Source organism: Botryllus schlosseri, chromosome 12 (assembly GCF_051294905.1).
Source record: "Botryllus schlosseri isolate E-star chromosome 12, Bs_hap1, whole genome shotgun sequence".
NCBI lineage: Eukaryota > Metazoa > Chordata > Ascidiacea > Stolidobranchia > Styelidae > Botryllus > Botryllus schlosseri.
This window is the reverse complement of record NC_137247.1, coordinates 21,740,033-21,764,968: the sequence shown is the minus strand read 5'-3', so window position 1 is coordinate 21,764,968 and position 24,936 is coordinate 21,740,033. Positions and strand designations below refer to the sequence as shown.

General features: G+C 40.6%; 1 protein-coding gene and 1 non-coding gene across 2 annotated transcripts; one reads left to right on the top strand and one right to left on the bottom strand.

Annotated features, from left to right (window-relative positions):
- Nucleotides 1-1,368: 1,368 nt before the first annotated feature.
- Nucleotides 1,369-18,242, bottom strand: LOC145451654 (beta-1,3-galactosyltransferase 1-like). Its single transcript, XM_080329867.1, has 3 exons — nt 10,776-18,242; nt 10,284-10,509; nt 1,369-2,297 (listed from the first exon to the last, which is right to left on the bottom strand). Exons 1-3 carry the CDS (start codon nt 10,966-10,968, stop codon nt 1,661-1,663), a joined length of 1,056 nt encoding a protein of 351 aa, XP_080185993.1. The 5' UTR covers nt 10,969-18,242; the 3' UTR covers nt 1,369-1,660.
- On the top strand, nt 14,473-14,580 carry LOC145452966 (U6 spliceosomal RNA). The gene has a single exon (XR_013919604.1). It is a non-coding gene; the product is annotated as a U6 spliceosomal RNA (small nuclear RNA).
- Nucleotides 18,243-24,936: the final 6,694 nt, after the last annotated feature.

The following is a 24,936-nucleotide window of genomic DNA, read 5'->3' as shown; positions in this document are numbered from 1 at the left end:
AAATATTAAACTCGAGCCCATATGACGTGCCGCGATCTAATACTGAGAAATAAAGTTAAATATACAGCTGTTTTTGTATTAATCATGTTGAATCACTGCAATAATGAGTTTGATGCACCGAAAGACCATTGGATAGTCTAAGGCGGTGATTCTTAACCGCGGCTCCAAGCTAACCTTCCTGAAGCTCTCATTTACCACTGAAGACCCCTAGCTCCCTCCAAAACAAAATCTCCACTGCATGACATTGTGGGATCAGGAATGTCGGATACCGCGAGCGGACTTCGATATAAATCCTTTTGCACCACGGTTTGTGACTCACCTCTGCTCATGAAAATCCGCTCACATATAGCATTACTTTTCGTTTTTAATCTTGTCACTGCAACGTAAATGCTCCTGTTTAAAATTTGAGTAGGAGACTCTTGTTACTGCCACTATTGCTAAACTGTAAATCAACTGTTAGTTGTACAAAATATGATTTTCATCGTAAACTTCCAATTGATAAATGTGTTCAATTAAAGGGGAATTTTTGTATTTTCAATTTGCTCACTGATTCCCGTATATAACTCCGGACGTTGTTGAATATGTACTATCGACAATCGTGTAACCGCCATTTGTTACCGGAGTTCTGATGTTTGATCGAAAGTTCATTTGTTGTTAAAATTGTGTTGTTGCGTAAACGTGTACAAAATTGCAGTCGTATATCCCCCTTTTTGAAGTTATCGCCGAAATCCTGAAACCGTGGATCATTTTCTACCATCATCGTAGAATTCGCATTGACTGAAAGTAAATTTTTGTATTACAAGTTTGCTTGGAGACTTTCGTACGTTGTTGAATTCGTTCTATCGTGTAAAGCAGTGGTTTTCAACCTTTTTCACCTCGCGGAACGGTAGAATTTCAAAAAATATTTGGAGGACCGGTGGATTTTCAAATGTTGAAATCAAACCAAAATTTAAAGTATGCAACCGCTTATGTGTAAGTATAATTATGTTTTCGGGGGTATCCATGTTATTTTACAGCAGTGAGTCGGCTGAGTCGAGGTAAAATTGCCTTGCCCAGATAAACGTGCTACCGTCGACAGTTGTTTACAGAATACAGTCTTTCACGTCGACGCCCGTGGATTGAACCGACCACCCCAACTCGAATAATATTCCTCTCTTCGACAATATCGAGAAAAGCGTTACGGAGTTGAACCAGGCACCTTATCTTGCTACGTTGCTCATTGCACGCTACCACCAGACGTAGGCTACTCTGATTACTACGAATACAATGCGCCGCAACAAAACTCCTGACAGCAGCTATACCAGTCATCCGCAAAATCAGGGCCGAAAAAGCACTCGTCAGGCCCCTAAGAGATCTCATTCAACGGCCTTCTAGCAGCAATGTGATTCGCATTTTTGTGTGACCGGCTCTTTCAAGAAAGTAATATTTTTCAAGCGGTTTCATTACAAAAAAAGTCATTGTGAGTATAGTTAGTAATTGCAACATGTTCGCTGATCTCGTGCAATGTGGCGACACGGTTCAGAAGAATGCAGTACCATAAAAAGATAGAAAACAACTCCAATCCTCATACATACAAATTATACCGGAAGGGCATGTTAAAATGTACGTGCCCTAATACAGAATGATCGAAAATCGAGAAGCAATGAAGATTGAAGATCCATTAGAAGGAGAGCGACCATTCTTTCCATTTCCGTCTCAAGCTGTCTTTGACGTCGACATTTCTGCCCACGATATTCCCCCAACAGTGACTGACAATCACGCGTGAAACCGTTTCGTTCATATTCCCAAGGAGTTGCATGGTTGTCCGCAACGAAAGTGGCGCCGCGTCTAACATTCCGTCCAGTGGAAAGCTTTCATTGCGGTAGATCTCAGTCAGATAGCGAATTCTCATCAATCCCGTGATCCAAACATCATCCAATGCAAGATATACCATTCGTTCCGAAATGCGAAGTAACTTGCCGGTTAGATAAACCGGCATAGAATACCATCCGCCGCGACAATAAGGTGGCCAGTAAGTTCCGGAATATAATTCTTTGGGCATGTACCATTTGCTCTTCGGGTCTCTGGCTGGCGGATCTTTCTTTTGATAACTGTATACGCACATTATAGGCACATCGATCGTGGAAGGTGGTGAACGTTGTGTCATTGACGAAGTCTCCTTTATGACACGGTCGATGTAAGCGGCGAAATTAGGTACATGTAACACGACATCGTCGTCTGCGCTGGAGTATATCCAAGTTTTGGGAAGGTGGTTCGCAGCCCATTGCATACCCGCTAATGTCTTGTTGGGAACACTCCTGCACAAAAGGAACAGTATATCTCAATACAAATGTATCAATATCAATGCATCGAGAGTATATAATCATGTAGGCCTATGATCACTGCAAGGTGGGGAATCCAGTTACCAGTCGAGGAACACTATGAAATTACGCATAAAAGGTCTCTGGGAGGTACGTATTTCGATGGGAGAACTTTGTGCTTTTGATGAACATGAGCAACAACAAGCCTTCGTAGGTTACCTAATTTAATCTAGTAAGCTCCGTGATATTTTCGAAAATCGGTTAGTCTACACGGCTGACGCGTGCATAGTGCTAATGATAACACTGGCAACAAAAAAATCGGAATGCCAAGGATATTATAATAGTTTCTAGGTATTTTGGGGCCGCTGCGTCCAAAAATGACTTTCAGTACTTTGAATTGGCTCTACTTTTTGAGACATCAATATTTTCATTTATTTCTTCCTTGTTTATTTTATTTAATTGTCGAAATCAGAATAATCGGATTTATGCAGATTCAGAATCTGCTTGGCGATCTGTGCTCACTCGGAGGATATATTCGACTCAAAGACAAAAACTGTCCTGAATTGGAGCTTGAATAACATTACTTCCATATTTTAGCCAATAAGATAAAATTCTGCGAGATAGTGTAATGGCTATGCGTCCGGCTTCTCGAGCGGTAAGTCGTGGGTTCGATCCCCGGCCGGGTCATACCAAAGACTCGAAAAATGGTATCCGCAGCTATCCTGCTAGGCGCTCAGCAATCACGGATAGCATGGAGGAGAAAAAAAAACGGGGGCGCAGACTAGATGATCTCATGGGGCCGTATCGCAACTCCGTCGCCAAAGCATCTCGATGGTGCAGGCGAGAAAGAATATCATATCTCTCTCTCTCTCTCTCTCTCTGCAAAGACATCTTAGGGCTTGTGCTGAAAATGGGAGTGCCATAGTATAGACCTCAAGAGTGGCGTTTAGTCATATACAGATCGAAAAGGGGTTTGTAACGTGTATTGCTGCATTGTAAGGTATATGGATTTCACCCAATTGGCAACTCAACAAAACTAATTGAAGAGTGCAACTACATTAAAACGGTATTACAGAAACTGGATTATGGATCTCACCCCTGGTTAATTGTGTAGACTTGAAAATCGTAGTTTTTTGCTCGATCAGAAAAGCGACTCTACAAAATACTAGGGATGGTGTGAACGTGAGGTTCACGTTTGCGCTCTGTGTGTTAACCTCAGAAATTTAGAGGTTCATGTTCACAGACGAACCTTGGTAGGTTCTGCACTGTGAACCTTTTCCATATATTACAATTTTCAATTCATTATGACATCTTTGGTTGAAATTTATTGCGTTTATACTACGGGCCAGTATACGCACGGCACTGACATCATAAAAAAATCAACACTAAACGAGCATGCACCTTGACAATCTCAAAAATTTTACTTGCTTTGTAACAAAAGTTTGCTCGAATATTTAGTGACTCTCTGGTGTGAGCTTGACCCGCAATCACACAGCAACAAGAGCGAATACACTACATGTAGGTAGTCAGCGAATGATGCTTATTCAACCAATCAATGAATGTCTGATGTAAAAAATCTGGCAGGCATACGGGATCAATCTTGATTTCATATGTTTATTGTATCATAAAAACCAAATCCGTGCGATTGGCGTGTTGGCTACTGCCGTATAACTTGTTAATGGGGTAGTATCGGTAGCAAGTATGAAAACCCGTTTTAAACTCTGCTCAATATCAATGTAGCGATAATCAGACGCTGAATACATTGTCCGGTCTGGCCTAGACCGTTAGGGCGTAAGTTTATATTACTTTGCAAGTCCTCGGCGAAATTGTTGGCAAAGCGATGGAAGATATTAATTTTATGGGATTAACTGTATCATTTGATTGCCCCAGTTGATACATTTGGTGGCGTTTAACACGTCAATATGTACTACAGCATTGTGGTATTATGAGGCCCGAGTCGTCGCTAGGTATCGTGTACCTGTACATTTACATGAATATAGGCTATCACTTCACTGAAATGCAGGGTTAAAATTAGCGATAGAAAGTCACGTGACGTCATGAGGTTCACGTTCGCGTTCACACAAACCTTAACCTTTCAAAGGTTCACACATCCCAACAAAATATCAAGTTCTATCTGCTTGTGGGATAGCCGAGAGCGCACTGATCACTGGGCGCAGGAAGGGTGACCAGTGGCCACCTAGAGATTCTATGAGAGTATGGGTGAAGCTAACATCATTAATCAACCTTTATTTGCTAGAGAGAGGATCATCATACCTCCGCTGCACATGAAACTTGGCTTGATGAAGCAATTTGTGAAAGCATTGCCTGCAACTGGGGATTGCTTCAACTATACTTGCAGAACATTTCCTGCTTTGACCATCGAAAAGCAGGCATAAAGGTTCCACCAGGACATTAAAGGGGCACTGCGCTCTAAAAATGATGTGGTCTCAAATTGAAGGTAAAAACGAACAAAAATGTTTGGCCGCAGCCATTTCCTTCAGAACGCCACCGTAATGGAGCTGCAATTTATTGAAATTTCTACAAGACCAGCTGCCGCGGCTGCTTAACCCGTTACATGGCGCGATGTCTTCATCGTCGCACATGCTCGACGCGATAAGGCAGTCACGCAGAGAACGAAACTTAGACACATTTCCTTCATAACATCGGCTGACAACTATCTAAAATTCGTTCTCTGCGTGACTGCCTAATCGCGTCGAGCAAGTGCGACGGTGAAGATATCGTGTCATGTAACGGGTTAAGCAGCCGCGGCAGCTGGTCTTGTAGAAATTTCAATAAATTGCAGCTCCATTACGGTGGCGTTCTGAAGGAAATAGCTGCGGCCAAACATTTTTGTTCGTTTTTACCTTCAATTTGAGACCACATTATTTTTAGAGCGCAGTGCCCCTTTAAGGGCATTAAACAGATGTATCAGTCATGTTGGATGTACAATGTACATATCATAGCCGAATAGTGTCGGAGTCTCCACTTTGATATTAGCGTGCGTCACATTCCAGAAAGTCGTAAAAGAGAGAATTTATATTTTATAACCATCGACAAAATTTATTGTAGTTCAGTAAAGGTATGCTTATATGATTCGTTAGCGTGCTTTGACAGTTTACTAACGGACCTTTGAGCGTTACTAAGAGTGGCGTTTGTGCTTTGACGTCACCTGTTTTCTTCATTACAAAAATTTGTTGTTTACTGGAAATATGCCTATTTTTTATAATTTTTGCTTGATTTTCATATGATACAGGATTCGCGTGTTAACACTGTTAAAAAGATAGCTGTATAGCCTCATCGAAGTTGTAGTAGGCTATATGAAGAGAATTGTACCTATGTCAAACTTTCCGTATTTTTAGCACTTTTTGAAGCAAAAATATGGAATATCTCAAAAAATAGAGCTAATTCGGAAATACCGCTGTCATTTTCGGATTCAGCGACATAACAATACCCTATAAACCGTTTAAACTTTATTGGCACCAAAATGTGTGCTGACCAGTGTAATAATTCAACGCATTGATACTGCATCAGTCGACTCAATAAACTTTCTCATCACCAGGCCTTTGTTTTCTGCAATCACTTTATGTCAGTGATGGCCAAGCTACGGTCACGGGTCACATGTTGCCTGCGAGAAGGCTATACGTTTATCCCGCGAGGTAATGTACGAAATGAGATGTTATTAATCGCTAAAGTCGTTTATGGCTAACTAAGACTTTTGGACATTTCAAGCAAATTGTCTTATTTATCATATCATCAAGTCTTTTGGGCAGGTTTATTCAACTTGAAATTATATTCGCGCCTCGCGCGGGTAGCCCTTCGCGAACATAAAAACGACAGTACAAACACGTCGAATTTACAGGATTCAGCTCAACTATATTATCTGTTGTGAGATAATTTTTATTCTAATTGAATAGTATATTCATATTGAAATGAACCCGAATATTTTCGGCTGACACTCGTCAGGGGTAATCGTCAGCAACTAGTGGAGAATTCGAAAGAACAGCGTATATCAACAATCGTAACACAAAATATGACGTCACCAGCACGAAATGTCGAATACCAGAGCGTTCAATGTACTATTTTTAGATGATACGCGAACTCTTTTTGTTGACACAGCCTCGGCTGGTGTATTTTGATAAAAGTCGACTCCAAGGCACACAAATGAAAGTGTGAGCGACCCTTTCCGAGTATGCGAAATCTGTCGTCTCGATAATTTTTCGCACAGGCGGGATTATCCAACAAGTGTTTGCCAATTGCAGAATTTATGGCCTTTGATTGTTCCGCATCAATCTTGAGCGGATGAGTTAAGGGTGAATAGTACATTGAACGCTCTCGTATTCGACATTTCGTGCTGGTGACGTCATATTTTGTGTTACGATTGTTGATATACGCTGTTCTTTCGAATTCTCTACTAGTTGCTGACGATTACTCCTGACGAGTGTCAGCCGAACATATTCGGGTTCATTTCAATATGAATATACTATTCAATTGTATATTGAAGTTCTGTACCTCGAAGAAGCTGTTCAAATTTTTATTCTTAGAATCACCCTGTGACGGCTCGTCCCATTGGTTAATTGGGCCATTGCCCCACCTATAATCACTAATAATATTACTATTAGTACCACTAGTACTAGTTACAGAAATTGCACGAAATCCGTTCCGAATCCTAATCCGCTTCCGTACAATGCTCATCATTGATAGTCACTAATCAGAGCACGCTTGGTGTATTCCGTCAGATGCAACGCATGACGATGTGACTGGTGTGAAAATTATTGTCAACAGGTTTTCTAGTCACTCTTTGGTGAAAATATATTTGTGTTGGTCTCTAACTAAAATATAGGCAGTGGTTTTCGACCAGTGATTCGCCATTTATTATTTTTTTCTCGATTGCAAAATGCAAGTGTAGGAAGGCTTGTCCGGTAACTACAGAAATTAAACACCAAATTTTGAACTGATTTACAAATGAACAACGAACTTTGGAACGTTTTCTATCGTTATATAGAGGTAGTAATCTACTTTTGACCAATCGTACTTCACAATGTTGCTAAATGCTGTGCCAAACTGTTTAAAATAGGCTACAACCAGGGTCGTAACAGCACTTCGTCACCCCCCCCCCCCCCCCCGTCCCAAATACGTTGGTCTTGGGCCCACCAAACGGTGATAAACCGGACTTCTGGGGGCCTTCGCCCCCATACCCCCAGGCTATACGCTGTTTACCGCTACTTGTCATCGATATGGGGTTTCCGTTTAGTCAGCATGATTTTGTCGACTAAACGCGTGGAGGGCATAAAATATGTATAATTCATGATTGAATCGATCAATTTGATCGAAAATTGCATATATAATGCTTTCAATTTTTATCCTCTCTCTGCTCACGTAATCAGATTTACCAGTAGAGTGGAGTGAGGTGTGTTTGAAAAGGTAAGACCACTCAATAATAATATTTAAACATCTTCGGGCGTATACCTGTTGGCAGGAATGAAACAGCACTTCGTCAGGCCTCCCATAAAAACTTGGTTTTTGGGCTCCCATAGGGTGATAAACCGACTCCTCCCATCACGTTGTTCGCTTTTACCACGAAATTAGTTGTACTATTTAGTGAGCAAGTGCGAAGCGCGAAAATTTTCAATAATTCATAATAAAATCGGTCAATGAGATCGGGAATTGCAAATATATTGCTATCAATTTCTTGTCCTCTCTGCTCGTGTAATCAAATTTTCCGGTAGAGCTGAGTAAGGTGTCTTGGAAACTGTAGTAACTGGAAACTGGAAACTGTAATATTTAAACATCTTCGGGCGGGTGGACCCGTTGGTATGACTTCGTTACATGATGTTATTTCGTGACCTCCGCTGTATCAAAAAGTGTAAAATCGCATAAGCGTACTGAACTACAAGACGCACACGATTTATAATTGGTATTTCTTCACTGGCATATAATTTTTCCCTGCGGGATGGCATCTTTCTTGTGCGGCTTAGCTTGCAAAGACAGGAACATTCGGTGCCAGTCATTTAGGCGCCTATGGACAATTAAACCTATATGTATCAGCATAAGCGCAGTCCTTTTAGGCCAAGGTTTTCTCGCTGCCGATCGTTTTGGCACACCTCTTGGAGTCGCATGTTACATGGCCTAAAACTTTATATCTTGGTGCGTCGTGGCGAGGTAATGACCAACGCCGATATGACCATTTTTATAAATCTTGCGTGTTTTTTCTTGGGTGAAGAGTACCCAATAATCAAGATATTCGGCAACTTGAAATCGCGCAGGCGCGAAAAAGTTTTCATACATTTTCAAAAAATACTCCATATGTATGCTAATTCACGAAACAATTTTGGGCCCTCTTCGAGCTCGCCCCCCCCTCATTGGGGGGTTGGGGGTGGTAGTGACGGTCTCGGCTACAACTCTACTTGATCAGTCAGGCATGACGTGTTTTACACAAAAGGCATATTCAATGGATGTTAAAGAATTCCCTACGATACCCAAGAAGTCAACGATAGTGACGAAGTACGATCGCCTCGAAGCCGGGGATAGCCTAACTAGATATCCCTGCTAGGAACTAACTGCAAACTAGAAAGACCGCAAAAACATAAGAGAAAGAGATCAATATACAGCTAATATCCCATTATCTTCTGTGTTTGCGCTTGGACATACCTAGCCGAGCATATATTCTCTTGCTTCTGCAGGGCGCATAACAAACTATGCGTATCTCTTTTCCTAAATCCGCTCACAATGAAGGGCCAAGTTTTGACTTGCCCCATAAGTTTAACGTAACAATGGTTTTAATCTGAAAAACGTTCCCATTCTGAGCATTAATTCGACTGTTGTTGCTATATGCCAGGGGTCACCAACACGTGGCAAGCGGGGAAAAAAGCCAGCATTTGTCTGCATTGATTTTTACGGTGCTCTATACCGATTTTGGGGCAGGATTGTGTGGTAAGTATTTTATTTGCGAATTATATCACCATGGTTCAAACGAGGCTATTTGAATGAAGTGTAATGTGTAATCAGTGTAATCATTTTCCTTCAATAATTGACCTTGTCTTTATGCAAACTATGTCACAGGATAAGTATAGGAAATGCGTAGGAAAAGCATCACTCTCCTTTCAGGCATGCCTGGAACACGATAATGCCGAAGTGATAAATTTTGAAACCGTAACATAGGCTACTAAAATAACGTTCCACAGCAAATTTGGCTCAATTCCAACCGGTAAAAATTTAAAGTTACCCAAACTCAAAAATGTTCGAAATTTGAGTTTGAGTAACTTTTAATTTTTACTGGTTGGAATTGAGCCGAATTTGCTGTGGAACGTTTTTTGTTTGGCAACCTGACGGCTTAGCAAGTGCATGAGCGGATGAAACTCCATCAACTCTAAAGGTAAATACCTAGCCAGGTCCATGCAATGTAGCGTCAGTATCACCGACTCAATTCATTCAATAACTATGAAAAATTTACACATTACTTTCTGTTATCATTAACGTGAGTAATGTAGGTGCGTTGTATGCAGGCAGAACGATGGAAACGGAAACTATGATCATCAATATTCAAGTGACCCGATCAATCATTCGTAAACCACATGTGGCTCATTGGTCAAAAAGGTTGAACAACCCTGCTTTGTGTGATATCGGCTCAAGTTGGGCATCAACCTTGTAACTTACTGTGTTGTTATCTATCGCCTAGTTTTGATAGTGTCTGTACACTGCTGTACAGTGTATAGCGATTCTAGAAGTGCTCGAATCCAAGTCGAGTATTGATGGCTGATTTCTGCCGTTCAATGCGAAGAACAGATATAATCTACTCGTCCTCATATTTATAGTTTTGAAACGGGTCGTGTGTTTTGTGAATGCATTATGATTCCCACGTATTGACGAAATCTCAAATGCACATTTAACGTAATTATTCGGGAGCATATCGCGCGTGATCTATGAAGCTTTTTGGTGGTAAGAACCAAGTTGACTATGAGTAATGCCAGTGCAGGTCTGACTCACTCGACAGTATCAAGAAGATCCAAAAGCAAGATATCTCCGTAACGGTCTTGCTCGGCGAAAACTTGTCTAGCGATATCATCCTGGCCATTGCTTCGACCGAGAATGAAGATTGTAACGAATCTTGCGTCTCGATACCACTTCATTCCTGCCCAAGTGTCCCTAATAGCGTCTCTTCGGTCATTGTTGGCGCGCGCTGATTTCACAAACGTCACCGAAGTCCAACGAGCTGGAATTTGAAATATTATTGCGACCAATCGATAGTGGCGAGCTCACATTTCCTCGCCTAATGGCGACAGAATAAGCTATCACTTGAAATTCAAAAAGAGAGACAAAGACATCGCACGCATGTATCGTCACGACATGTCTCATACAAAATATATTTGTGTTACGCCAAACTCCATCAAAATCAAACATTTAGTCAGATAAATTTCAGCAGAGCAATGAAAATACTCTATAATTTTATCAACCTACGCCACTTTTCTTATACTCTACCTTCCGCGTTTATTGTAACAGTTGGTTCCAAAAGGAAGTGATGACGTGACTGATGGTGTTCAAGGTTTTTTGAAAATTCCGATATACTCTCGATGTTTTCGATGTTCAATACACGCCTGTTAACCAGGCGATATACTGATATCGAGAATAAAAGAATCGAAAACACGAGTACGTATCGTCGAATATTTTTCATAACACTGGTCTGGAATTTCAAAATAGAATTGCGACATGACCTCCGCGCTCTGATAATATTAATTGATTTAGGATCGGTTTTGGTTGCTGAATCCGACACACATTTCCCTCTGCCTATTTCACTTTACGCGTTACATACTCCTGCCCAACAACTCCAGTTCAAGACACAAATACACTAACACACTCAACGTTCTGTATGAATATTAGGAATGGCCCCACTAGTTCCAGACTGAAATACTTGTTTTAGCGATTGAATTCAAATGAGAACTTTCTGATTATCGAGCGTGTCGGCTACGAGAAATTAATATGTGTCTGGTATTTTTGTATGATCGGAAGAACTAGAAAATGGAAAAGGAGAGGGGCCTAAAGATTAGATGGTTTGTTGACGTCCTTCGTCCTGATTTCATCACCCGTGGTAAAATGAGCGCTTAACCGATGCCACTGGATGATTTATATATAATAGCGACTGATCAACTATTACTATTGAAATCGCATGTGATGGATACTTGGATGTTGGGGCACGGAATGACAGAGTTTTTGCAAAATATTATTCTAGTGGCTCTTCATATTTATTTTCAATATTTTCAACCACAGATCTCTTTTCGACTTTCAAAAATTCTTTATCGACGCATCCATTTTATTGGCAGCTCACTATAAAATTTTTCCATCTTTGTAGACATCATTACATTTATAGCATCGGCCCTGCCCACTTAATCGGTCAATATTTGTGACAGCACCTTGCTCGCTGCCAAATGACCCGTGTGCGAGGTCGTATAAACTTTCCTAAAACATTAAAAGACACAAATGCATCAGTCTACTTATTCAATAACGAAACTATTATCGTGCGTATCATTGCTAATTTTCTTATCGTGGTATTACTACACTTGCTTTTATACTTCAACATGCATGTTATCCAGACAAAAGAACTGATATTAATTATAACTCAAAGTATATGATACTGCGAATTAAAAGTAAAATGTAAATACTACTTCTAAAAGTGGAACATGTATTTCATGCCTTTAGTCAGGGTTGTAATGACTCGAGTCATGACTCGACTCGAGTCACGATTTTTTGGTGACTCGACTTGACTCGAGTCATTTTCTTAAAAATGAAAAATGACTCGACTCGACTCGAGTCAATTTGTGTATTGACTCGACTTGTACTCGAGCAGTCAAAACTGAGCAGTCAACACAATAACTTGGACTGAAACTCGAGTCCAAACACTATGACTTGGACTCGACACTCTAATCCGTGACTTGGACTCGGACTTGACTAGGTACTGAATTGAAAATGACTCGACTTGACTCGAGTCAAAAGTATAAAAGTGAGATTGACTTGTGACTTGGTTACAACCCTGCCTTTAGTCCAGAAAGTTTCAAAGGTGATATGCTATAACAGCTCTAAAACTAAAAAAAAGTCAGAGTTCACTTTTCCAGATTAGGACACGCCGTGGACATACGGGATTACGACATGACAAGTAAATGCTAGATTGCGAAGCATCAGTTTCAAACGTCATGATGAGTCATATATACTGTGATGAATTATTTCATATGGGCGAAGGACGATAATGTGGTGTAAACGGAACCACGCCAACCCGCGACCTAAATGAAATATCTACTTACCCCCACCCAATAGCAACCTAACTAAGAGATCTATCGACTACTCGGGACCTATCGTCTGGAATGTATTACCATCACATATCCGTGAATTGCCTTATAATAGATTTAAAAAAGCCCTATACTTGATCACCTGTTGTCGTTACACTAACACTGTTGCCCTACCTCGCCCAGACATTGCTTCATTAATCATTTGCTACCATCGTTTAAATTTTCTTCTATTTTATTTTTTCTTTAACTACCGTAACAGTTTTTTTACAGCCAGACTGTTTAGAGTCCAGTGTACCTGGTTGATGCTGGTGTGATCAGACTAGATGACCTTCATGGTCTTATCGATCATTCCTATCAAATATCGAATACTGTGCATGCATATTTTCTGTACCACCACTACTGCCGTGTGTTATGTATTTTAGTTGGATGAAAATAAAGACTCTCTCTCTCTCTCTCTCTAAATTATATTCACCGATACTTTCGTGAAATCATACTGGTCACTCCGTATCCACTGTACGCGAAGCGCGGCGAAAATTCTTCGTTTACTCAACTTTTATGAAAATTAAATGTTGATACTCCGTGAAAACAGCCCCGAAATTTCTCAGGCTATCTTCCTGATTGGAAGATTGAACTACTTCTACTTGACAAAATGAAAATAGCGAAAAGTAAGTAAGTAGATCACAAAATAATACGGACTAGAAGTAGAAGTAGCGAAAATCAGATCTACTTGAGTAAGTACCAGAAGTATAGGAAAACTACTTGAGTACTTCGAAAAAGTAGAAGTACTTCGTTACTGACCACCTCTGGTTCTGTCAACACTGCAAAGTTAATTTGCCAGTAATATACAGTAATTTATTAGATGCATTGCATAGTTAGACATGGAATGCGATATGAATCTTCTGATAGCTAGAGCTGGGCAAAATGGAATACCTGAGTGATTCGATTCTGAATCAGCTAAAATGCTTCGAGTCGAGTCGAGTAATCGAGTATCACTCATTATGACGTCAAGGCAGAATATTATTTGCCAAAGTTCAAATATGTACCTTTTATGCGACAACAAAGAATATAATACCGGTTATCCATCATATTAAGGATACTTTGGTGTTTTTTCGACCATACCGAATTCATTGCACTTGGTGACAATATTGTGGGATGATCATGACTTCGGAAATGTGCTATTTCCAGTAACGTTCGTAGCTTTGTACCTCATGTGTCGTATGCTACGATACGGCCAATCAAGGTTCCAAGGCTTCAACAGTGAAATTAGTATAAACTCGTTGATCGTTGATAAACTCCTCGTTGACAAATCAACTTTCAGTGGCGAGGAGCTTATAATTTCAGTACTCGAAAAAATCGTCTTTTACTACTCGACTCGAATCATTAAAATTAATACTCGATTCAGATTCGAGTACTCGAATCATTGTGCCCAGCCCTACTGAAAGCTTGGGTAAGATTGCATATGATTTGAACACCCGACATCGTCGCCGGATCGAGCGATCTTTAACTTATTTCCGACATTGCAATCTTCAAGTGATTTTGACATAGGCTACTGCTCTATCGGTATCAGTAATAAGTACTGGGGAGTACTGCCTGTGAGTCGCATCAATCTAGCTCAGTGATTCCCAACCGCGGCTCCAAGGTAGCTTTCTTGTGGCTCTGATTGGCCTCTAAATATGTCACAAAAATACAATAGACGACAGTTATAGCCAATTTCTGCATATGAATGCTAAAATAATGGATATTAGTTATGTCTAAAGCCGCCCTAGGCTGCTTCGGAAAACTTATCATAAATTATTTAAGAATTGGCCACCGTAAATACTATTTTCTTCAAATCAAAACAATTCGCCGGAAACAACTCCGCTTCCGCTGGTTATATTGAGCCAAGTTCGGTTAATATCGTTTCTCGCTTCGGCGGTACACATACTAAAATTGGAACGATACAGAGAAGATTAGCATGGCCCCTGCGCAAGGATGACACGCAAAATCGTGAAGCGTCTTAATATCGTTTCTATAGACAACCTAACAATTTCATGAGGTGAACAGAACATTTTGAGTTTTTTATTTACTTTTTTTCTCGTAGCAATGCAGCTACTTGTTGGAATTGAACCAAATTTGGTGCGCAGGCTTCAATTAAGTAGCCTAACAATTTAATCAAGTAGCCAGTACAATTTGAGAAAAAAAGTCATTTTTGAACACCCCTAATGGGCGGTTAAACAGATAGGTCTATGTTAAGCTATGTATGTAAATCGAAGTTTTCGCTCAGCATAGAGGGCAATCCTTTTCGGGGCGGGTTTTCTCACCATCGTTCATTCAGTCACACTTCTTGGAGTCGCATGTTACATGGCCTGTATATGATGCGTAGTGGCGACCGCGAAATGTCCATTCGTACATATTATGCGGATTAATCTTATTTTTTAATTTAATTTTATTGGGGGAGAGTACCCAAAAACCTATATATTTGTCCGCATTAATTTTTTTTTAAGTTGCAAAAATTTCCAAAAAAACTCCATAATTTATGCTAATTTACAAAATAACCCCCCCCCCCCGTAATTGGGGGGTTTGGGGTGCGTCAGGTACGGTCCTGGGTTCACGTTCGCGATCAGTGCGTGAACCTCAGATATTTAGAGGTTCACGTTCACAAACGAACCTTTATAGGTTCTGCACTGTGAACCTTTTTCATATGTTACAATTTCTCACGTCATTAAAACATCTTTGGTTGAAATTCTTTGCATTTTAACTTTGGACAACTCCGTGAATGGCGCTCGCAGCATAAATAATCAACGCCTGACAGCATGCACCTTGTCAATCTCAAAAATTTTACTTGCTTTATTACAAAAGTTTGCTCGAAATATTCAGCTTTCCGTTTGTGAATATTTAGTGACCATGCTGTGAGCTTGACCCGCAAAAGGTGATCAGCGACTGATGCTTATTCAACCAACCAATGAATTTTTTATAAAGAACTCATCGTTTTCTAGGATAAACAACCTAGCAGGCCTATGGGTTTCTTCTTCATGTGATATGTTTGTTTTGTGATAAAAACCAAATCCGTGTGATTAGGATGTTTGTTACGGTAAAACATGTCTATTGGGTAATATCGGTAGCAAGTGTAAACCCGTTTGACACTCTGCTCAATATCAATTTAGCAATAGTCAGACACCAAATACAATGACCTCTCTGGCCTAGACCGTTACGGCGTAAGCCTCTATTCCCTTGCAAGTCCTCGTCTAAATTGTTGGTAAAACGACGGAAGATATTTTAGGGATTATTATAGCATTTGATTGCTACAGTTGATACATTTGGTGACATTCAAACAGTCTGCATGTAGACTGCAGCATTGTGGCATAATGTGGCTGGAGTCGTCGCTAGGCATCGAGCACATTAATATTAACTTCCCTGAAATGTAGGGTTGAATTAACAATACGACGTATGGTGACGTCAAAGGTTCACGTTTACGTTCACACAGAACCTTTCAAAAAGTTCGTGTGAACCATTCACGCGTTCGCACCATCCCTAATTAGAACCTCTTTGGTTGAAAATCTTTTCATATCAACTTCGGACCAGAAATTCAGCACTAAACGAGCATGCCCCTTGCCAATTTCAAAAATTATTTGCACGAAATATCAATAATTTTTGCGGAGCGTTAGTGACTCTCTGCTATGAGCTTTGCCCGCAATCACACAATAGCATAAGCGACAACACACTACACCAGGAAGTCAGCGAATTCTGCTTGGTCAACGTAGCAATTATTCATATCAACAAAATTGATATATAGAAGGCATCGATGTCTGACGTAAAAATCTATCAGGCGTACGGGACATATCTTGATTTCATAACCTTATTTTATCATAAAAACTAAATCCTGCCGACTGATGTGTAGGCTACTGCATAACTTGTTTTTGAGATAATATTTGTCATAAGTCTAGAAAACGGTGTTTGACTGTTAAGAATACATATGTCCGGTCTAGCCGAGTCGTCGTCGAAATTGTTAGCAAAGCGACGGAAGATACTGATTTTAAGGTAGACGTCCAGTTGATAGATTAGGTGACTATTCCAAAGTCAGCATTTACTTCAGCATTGTGGCATAATATGGCCTGGGTGGCCGCGCTAGTTATCATGTATATTAATATGTAAATGTATGTAAATATAGAGTTGGAATTAGCAATATCACATCACGGGCCATCATGGATTCTCGTTCGAGCTCACACAGAACCTTTCAGAGGCTGGCACAATCCCTTATGGGAAGTCTAAAAGAAAGATATAGCAATTCAGTATAATTTCGTTTCACAGTAGACAATGGAGAGGACTCGAACCAATGTTAGTGTTTGTGGTGTTTTTCGACTGCAATGGTCGTTTACATCGGCCCGATAATCTTTATTTTGATTCGTATCCGCTTCTAAGCTTATATAAGACTCTGCTCAGGCTGATCTGATGACAGAGAGGTCCCTAACCCCAACCCTAACCAATGTAGTATTATACGTCTCAAATTAGTGTACACGCGCCCGACCTTCTAGACGGGACATAACGGACAGTTGTATCAATTTGAAAGGTTGCGCATGCTTTATCTTTGTTGTATTAGTATTCGTGGCGTTGCGGCTACAATGCTACACCCCATATTTATCGGGAGCATCAGCCAAGATATGTAAACGTCCAGTCATATTACTCGTCTACATCATATCCATTGAAAATAATAAATTACATTCCACACATGTTATCACACTATTATCTCTTTCTTGGCATTTCAAGTCAATGGTATACCGTCGAAACGACAGGCAAATAACTAGAAACACGCGGATATAAACATTCATAGCATATTTGAATACGTAAGATAAGAATTATCAAGGCTATATTCGACTGTCGTGAAGTGTTCCAACAACAGTCATGTGTGCCAAAACCGTTCAACAAACATCGTTATGGCCAACGGTGACAGCATCGAGATGCAAGTCTGAATCCTAGTAGAGCAGTGATTGCCATTTTCATTCCAAGTAGTGGTGCCGGTTGCTGACTGCAAAACCAAAACCAACATGACAGGACAGTGGTTTGCTCAATATTTTCAGTCGCGTACCCTTTCGAAATATATGCAGTTATTGCGTAACCCTTGAAATAATGTTGCATAAAGTGTACGCAAATGAAGGACAAAACACAAAATACTGTAGTATTTACACTTCGGAAGATCATTTCACTGCGATGGATGAGATTGACGCTACTTGATACGGAATCTGTTCTTCATCGAGCACCTGGCCAAAAAATCTTGCTCCACTAGTCACAACTATAAGTGAGGCCATAGAGCAAAAGATTCTCCACTCATTTTTGTCACTGCTGCATACGATTTTACCATACTCAATAAGTCCCATAAATCATAGCCTGCTCATCATTGTAGCATCCGTAGGCTACACAGTGCAACAAATTAAGGGAATATGTCTCTGTGAAGTATAACTCAGAAAGTAGCTGTCCAATATTAGGTTGTAAACCGTCTGGTACTTAAATGAGAGACTGTCCTGGTTTGCTGTCGTGATAGTTCTTCGTACGATATATTTGTCCATACACAAACACAGTTTATTCAACGTTGCAAGTAGTAGGTTTATAGGAATCTCGTCTCGAGTCAGTTAAACATGCGCTTATATAGACTCGTGATCACTGCCATAGCAAGTCATATTCGTATCCTAATATGGCGTGACATACAAAATTTATCATACTCTCCCGCAATCAGTTGCATCACATCTGTATTACAGCTTTATCGGCGGTATAAGTTGCTACAGCTTGGCAGTGGTTGGTTTTGATCGAATGAAAGCCAGATCGAATGAGATCTGTTTGCGGTTAGTAAGTTCTTGTAGGTTTAGAGGTTATCAGTTACCATATACTCCCGCAACAGAAAGGAAGTCACGAAAGATTGTCATATCGGTAATCAAGTATAGCCTCTCTCGTAGCACATATATATTTTTGCGATTTTGGTGTCAGATACATTCTATTACTCCTCTTGAGCTTAGCTCGAACGTAAATCAATAACCAATGGCGTGGACCGCGTGCCATTAAAACTTGAAATTTTTCACGGGACAAACAATTTTTCTCTGCGGGTTGCTGGTGTTCGGCAAGGGAGTAATTCAATTGAATACTTTAAGCCGTCTTAAAGTGCGCTTCCTAAGAGTGGCATTCTACAGAATGTGTCCTAACTGAGTATATTCAGAGCGGTTACTTCGAAGTTGTAAGCCACTTAATTCTAACAAAATCTTTGTTTCTTAGATTCAAAATGCATATTAACATGGTATATGATATAGAAGTATAAGAAAATATCATTTATCCACGCCAGTGCCGTTCTATGTACTCTACTCATATTCTTGACTGACATGCCATAATTGCATCAGCCGACAGCGACAGACGACTTCACCAGTTAATTATATTCAGAGACTGGTTCGGTGATCGGTATCAATCAAAATCTAGCATTTATGGGAGCAATTATAATATTTTAAGTCGTGATATATTTAGGAAAATTGCAGTTCTTGGAAATTCAGTCTGGTACGGGTAAACAGCAGGAGCAAATGGTAGCCCGTCGCTTCCATCAGTACACAAAAATTTGTTATTGTTAGCTAAAAGGTTGGTGAACCCTGCTGTAAATGATACGGGTAACGGTATACGGCAATGTGAAAGCACGGGAGCTTAAGCCGCCACTAACGCTACATTGGCTACTGTTAAAATTTTTGAACAATTTGAATTAATTTTTTCCCTGAAGTAGCCCCGTTTATAGGCGATATCCACACTTTCGACAACCTTGGGTTGGATTTATGCAGTTTGCACCCTCAAAGTATAACGCGGGTCCGGGGGATTAGTAATCACAAAACAGTTACCGACATTTGTAACAGTATTTGCTAATCGAGTGAAGAGGGTTGGATTTGCCAACTGCGTCGTGACCTTATTCGCTGCTCGAAGGACGATGAATGCAGCACTTTTTTTGATTTGTTGATAGGCCAATTTGTCAAGGAATATTTTCGATACCTACTCAAGATGCTATTCTCATGCGGCTTTTACAGCGAAAAAGTTCCAAAATGACTGATCTAAGCTGACAGCATCCTGGTCTAGAACCTAATAGTGTTATCACAAATCATCAAAGGTTTTATACAACCACATATGACGCGCACCCCAAGGAAGTACTTCCCCTTCGTTATCGAACAGCATGAAGCGGTGTTTACGGCGTACATCATCGGTATTACATGCAGTTCGGACATGAATAACTCAAACGACATAGAACTCCATCGGCAATACATCCATGGGTCCAGCATAGTTATTCCTGAATTTGACACAATGATGCTGTATATATTAGCGTTGCTCTATAGCATGGCTATCACAACGCTCCACACCGAATTTGGGCGTAGTAACGCCGCTATTGGAGTTAAATATTTCTAATTGTTTTATTTTTAATGGTTAAATTTTGTTTGAATACTACTGGCATTACCATGACATTTTTAGGTCGTCTAAAAATGATGTCTAGCAAATTTGGGTCAATTCCAACCGGCACAAGTTATTGATGTTCAAAATTTTGGATTTGAAATAACATTACTGGTTCAATAATAACAACTGAACAATTTCTTACCTAAACATTTTTTTCAAATCCAAAATTTGGTACTCCAATAACGTCGATTTTACTGGTTAGAAGTGAGATTTGTTAGATTTATTATGCATCATCCACGATACGAATGTAACCGTTCGATACTAGATAAATAGGCTACTATAAAGGCAGCTCTTGCTAAACTCTTTCTCTGGGGTGAGAACGCGGAATAGCCTTCGCTGGTGATTCAACGCCACGACAAGCGCTCGAACGCTCTGCAGGGTTAAGCAAATATATCATTATCTTGGTTGCGTCAACGTAGATTGCTCGACTGTATGCGCAAAGTGATTGCCGCAGAAGCGAGGAAATACCATGAGCGATTTACCTCACCCCGATGCCCATAGCATGTGTGCATGGGTATTGGGTATGGGGTCTTATGGTGCTACGTAATAATGACACGAAATAAGGCAACCATATGCAACAAAGATATTATTGACAACGGGCCGAGCCATAATTACTGAATACGTTCCCTCGATCTTCAAAGACACTACTGACGTCGAGATTTCGGACTTCGAGAGCTATAAACTTTAGGGCTCTATAAATTCTTTACGGCCTTTGTGACGTAACTGTAACATATTTGGTTGTTCAGTTTCACCATCGAACGTGTAATGTAAACATGGAATGGCCCCGACCGATTATGCAGCTTCATTCTGCTTCGCTGAGGCTGGAATCAGTACTGTTTTGCAGAAGCGACTGTAGGATATCTGACAATCCAAAAGTTATCTACCAGAGCGCAGAATTTACTGAATCCGGTCTTGATCGAAAGCTACTGTCGCACCGATTTCGAAAATATAAATTAAAATATGATCAGGCACTGAACCATCGTAGAATCCACCCTCCAAGTCTGAAATATTGGCATTTTCCAAACAATCGAAGAGCCGCAACGGGTCATTGTTATACTCACTGTTTTGCGGTCATCCGATTGTTCTGAACGGTGAACATTCCGGATTTTGGGGGTGATTTTTCGCCAAATTCCGGAGCCTGGCCATATTTTAATCTATATTTTGGAATCATTGCGACAGTAACTTTCAATCACAACTAGATTCAGTAAATTCTGCGACATTCGAAAGTTTCTCACTCCTTGCTGCCTTTTATCAGTGGCTAACATAAAGAATATCATTCTCATTTAATCGCATTTATATCACAATTTTTATAGATCGTGACAATGGTGGTCAGTAGCGAAGTACTTCTACTTTTTTGAAGCACTCGTGTAGTTTTCCTTTACTTCTGGTACTTACTCAAATAGATCTGATTTTCTCTACTTCTACTTCGCAATATTTTGTGATCTACTTACTTACTCTTATTTAGTTTCACTTTGTCAAGTAGAAGTAGTTTCATCCCCCAATACGAAAGATAGCCTGAAGTATTTCGGGGCTGTTTTCACGGAGTACCAACATTTAATATTTATTAAAGTCAAGTAAAGCCCAGAAATTTTGTTGCGCTTTGCGCACAGTATCTATGGCAGTGATACCCCACCTTTTTGTCCTTCAGATTTATTTCGAGCCTTCATTCCCCACCAGGACCGTAACAACTCTTTGTCAACCCCGCCAAAAAAACGTTGGTCTTGGGCAATGTTCCCTCTAAGCTGCGCACGTGCGCAAATGCGCAGTGCTGAAACGGTCTCTGCGCACAGAAAATCTAAGCCACGCACAAAAAATCCGAAGTGATGTTTTTTTTTAGTCGTTGCGCACTGTTGTCCAATGGACCGCACAGGCGCGCAGACTCGCGAAAAATTAGATGAAACATTGCCAGGGCCAAATATTGTGTTATCACTGAAGTCTGAAACCGGGGTACATGCAAGTGCGGCCCGCAAAGGTAAACATTGCGCTCCGCGAAGAAATAAGAATTTACAATCACGTGCGCCTCACGGAAGAGATTTTTTTAGTATGGTTACGTACGCGTGAGCGATATCGATATCATTTCAATAGCGCATTATTTTCTGGGAATGGCGAAATAACATGGTTTAACAAAGTTATAAATAACAATGGGCTAGCTCGAAGTTAATTTGCGATAAACTAACGAATAGTCTTCTCCGCGTGGCATGAACATTGCGTAAGATTTACTCAGGACCCTAACTGCCGCACCCCAAACCCGCCAATTGGAGGGCCGAGCTCGAAGGGGGCCCAAAATTATTTCGTTAAATAACGTAAATCATGGTGGATTTTTTGGATTTTTTTTCGCGCTTCGCGCGATTTAATATTGTAAGATATCTTGATTATTGAGTACCCGTTCCCAACAAAAAATGCGCTTGATTTATAGAAATGGGCACTTGGGCGTCGGTCATTACCGCACCATGACGCTCCAAGACATATGAAGTTAAAGGCTATATGTTACATGTGACTCCGAGAAGTGCGCCAGAACGATCATCAGCGAGAAAACCTTGGCCGAAAAAGACTACATGCCCTCGTGCTGACCGAAAACTTCGAGATATATATACAATATACATATATGTTTAATTTTCCATGTCCATAGGCGCCTATAAATGGCTGGCGCCGAATGTGCCTGTCCTGGCGATCCGAGTCCCACGACAGGACAAATATGCCATATCGAGGGAACATTATTTTCCAGTAAAGAAATACCAATTGGAAATCGTGTATGTCTTTTAGTTTACCACGTTTGGGCGATTTCAATATCTTTTGACATAGCGGATAGGAGGTCACGAAATAGCATCATATAACGAAGTCATTATACCAACGGGTACGCCCGAAGATGTTTTATTATTATTTAGAGGGCCTATCTATTCTATCATGCACACCTCTCTCGATCAGCCCTATCGGTAAATCTGATTATGTGAGCAGGCAGAGGTTAAACATTATGCAATTCCCGATCATATTGACCTATGCAATCATGAATTATATAATTTTTTCGCGCTTCGCGCGTTCATGCAACAACAACTACTACACGGGCACCCAATGTAGATGAAAAGTATCGGGAAAAGGCCTACATCGCGAGGGGGGTCTGGGGGCCTTCGCCCCCCAGAAGTTAGTTTTATCACCCTATGAGAGGGTGGTTGCGCACAGTTGTCCAAGGGCCTGTGCAGTGAGTTGGCGTGTTTGCGCAGGCTCGTGAAAAATTAGAGGGAAGATTGGTCTTGGGCCCCGCTGAGCCTTTTCCCTTTTCCACTGCAAATTATCAGCTACATTGGGTCTACTGTTTCTTTAGAGTGTCGCCTTACTCTGACCAAACGCGCCAAGCGCGAAAAATTTCTGTAATTCGTGTGTGTATCGGCAAATATGCTATCAATTTTTTATCCCCTCTCTGCTCACGTAATCAGATTTATCGGTAGAGCTGAGTGAGATGTGTTGGAAAATGTAGGACCCCTGAATTAGAATTAAATATATTCGGGCCGACCCGCTGGTATATTGACTTCGTTGCATTATGAAATTTCGTGACCTCCTATATATTTTATGTGTCAAAAGATATAGAAATCACCAAAACTAAAAGACACACACGATTTCAAATTAGTATTGCTTTACAGGCAAATATTTTTTCCCTGCGGGATGGCATTTGTCCTGTGGCGTTCATATCGCTAGGACAGGAACATTCGGCGCCAGCCATTTAGTCAATTGAACATAATATGTAAATTATATATGTATCGAAGTTTTGGGTCACCACTAGCGCATTCCTTCTCGGCCAAGGTCTTCTCGCTGCTGATCGTTCTGGCACAATTCTCGGAGTTGAATGATACATGGCCTACAACTTCATGTGCCTTGGTGCGTCGTGGCGCAGTAATGGCCGACGCCGAAGTCTCCATATCCATTAATTCTACGTATTTCCGTGGGGAAGGGTACCCAATCATCAGATATTCGGCAATATTATATCGCGTTTTAAAAAAGTGGTAGAAATTTCCAAAAAAAAACTCTATTTATGTTATTTCACGAAATAATTTTGGGCCACTTAAAGCTCGCCCTACCCAATTGGGGGGTTTGGGGTGCGGCAGTTACGGTCCTGTTCCCCACTACCCATCACTTTTGTCATCACCGAGCAGCTATTTGCTGGTTTGACTACACAAGACACACAACCACACCAGTACACAAGACAATCGCCTATTACTGCAACATAAAACGTATTGTGAACCGATACCAGCAACGCTCAAAATTTCGCGAAAGCGTTATTTCACGTCAAACTAGACGTGCCGGATGCGTTTGTGACGCCATGATTGGCCATCCAGAGTTAAAATGAGGTTTCGTGAACAACACGCAATATAATTTCCGATACATATATTCCAGAGCAGAGATGCCACTCTTGGGTTTTTCCACCCAGATCTGGGTTTTTCGAGCATCACCTGGGTTTCTGGGTTTCTGTCCTAGAAATCTGGGTATTTTTCAACGTTATGTTCTTCAGGTCAATTTTAAGCTTGAAAATTAAATGTTAGATTAGTAAGATCATATATTGTCGTAAAATGGACCTCTTTCAGTTCGCCATATGGGATATATAGAACTGTGGAATTCTATAGATATCCCTGCGCAATTGTCGATAGATTTCGTTGTTATTGTAACGGCGTAACGAGTCTTCAGACGATGTTAGCGCATGCGTTACGGCATTACCTTGTTTCGTGTGTATTTCTATTTAATTACGGATCGGTGTAATCATCATTGTCACTCGCGTTTTTCTTTCCCTGTGTATTAAATTGGTAGACCTGTGTTTTTGGTTACTTTGTAAGGACGGTTGAAGATTTGCGGTCAAGCATTGTTATAAATCCTACGTTTACTCTGCCCTTGCCTACTTTGTGTCATTATATATTCAATCATTGTAGTAAAGGACT

Bases quoted from the DNA above. Each gene is read 5' to 3' on its own strand.
- LOC145451654 (XM_080329867.1), bottom strand. From the start codon at position 10,968: ATGAAAAATATTCGACGATACGTACTCGTGTTTTCGATTCTTTTATTC. The intron at 10,510-10,775 runs GTAGAGTATAAG...TTCAAATTCCAG, and splicing joins TGTTACAATAAACGCGGAAG to CTCGTTGGACTTCGGTGACG. The intron at 2,298-10,283 runs GTGAGTCAGACC...CCTTTTGTGCAG, and splicing joins GATCTTCTTGATACTGTCGA to GAGTGTTCCCAACAAGACAT.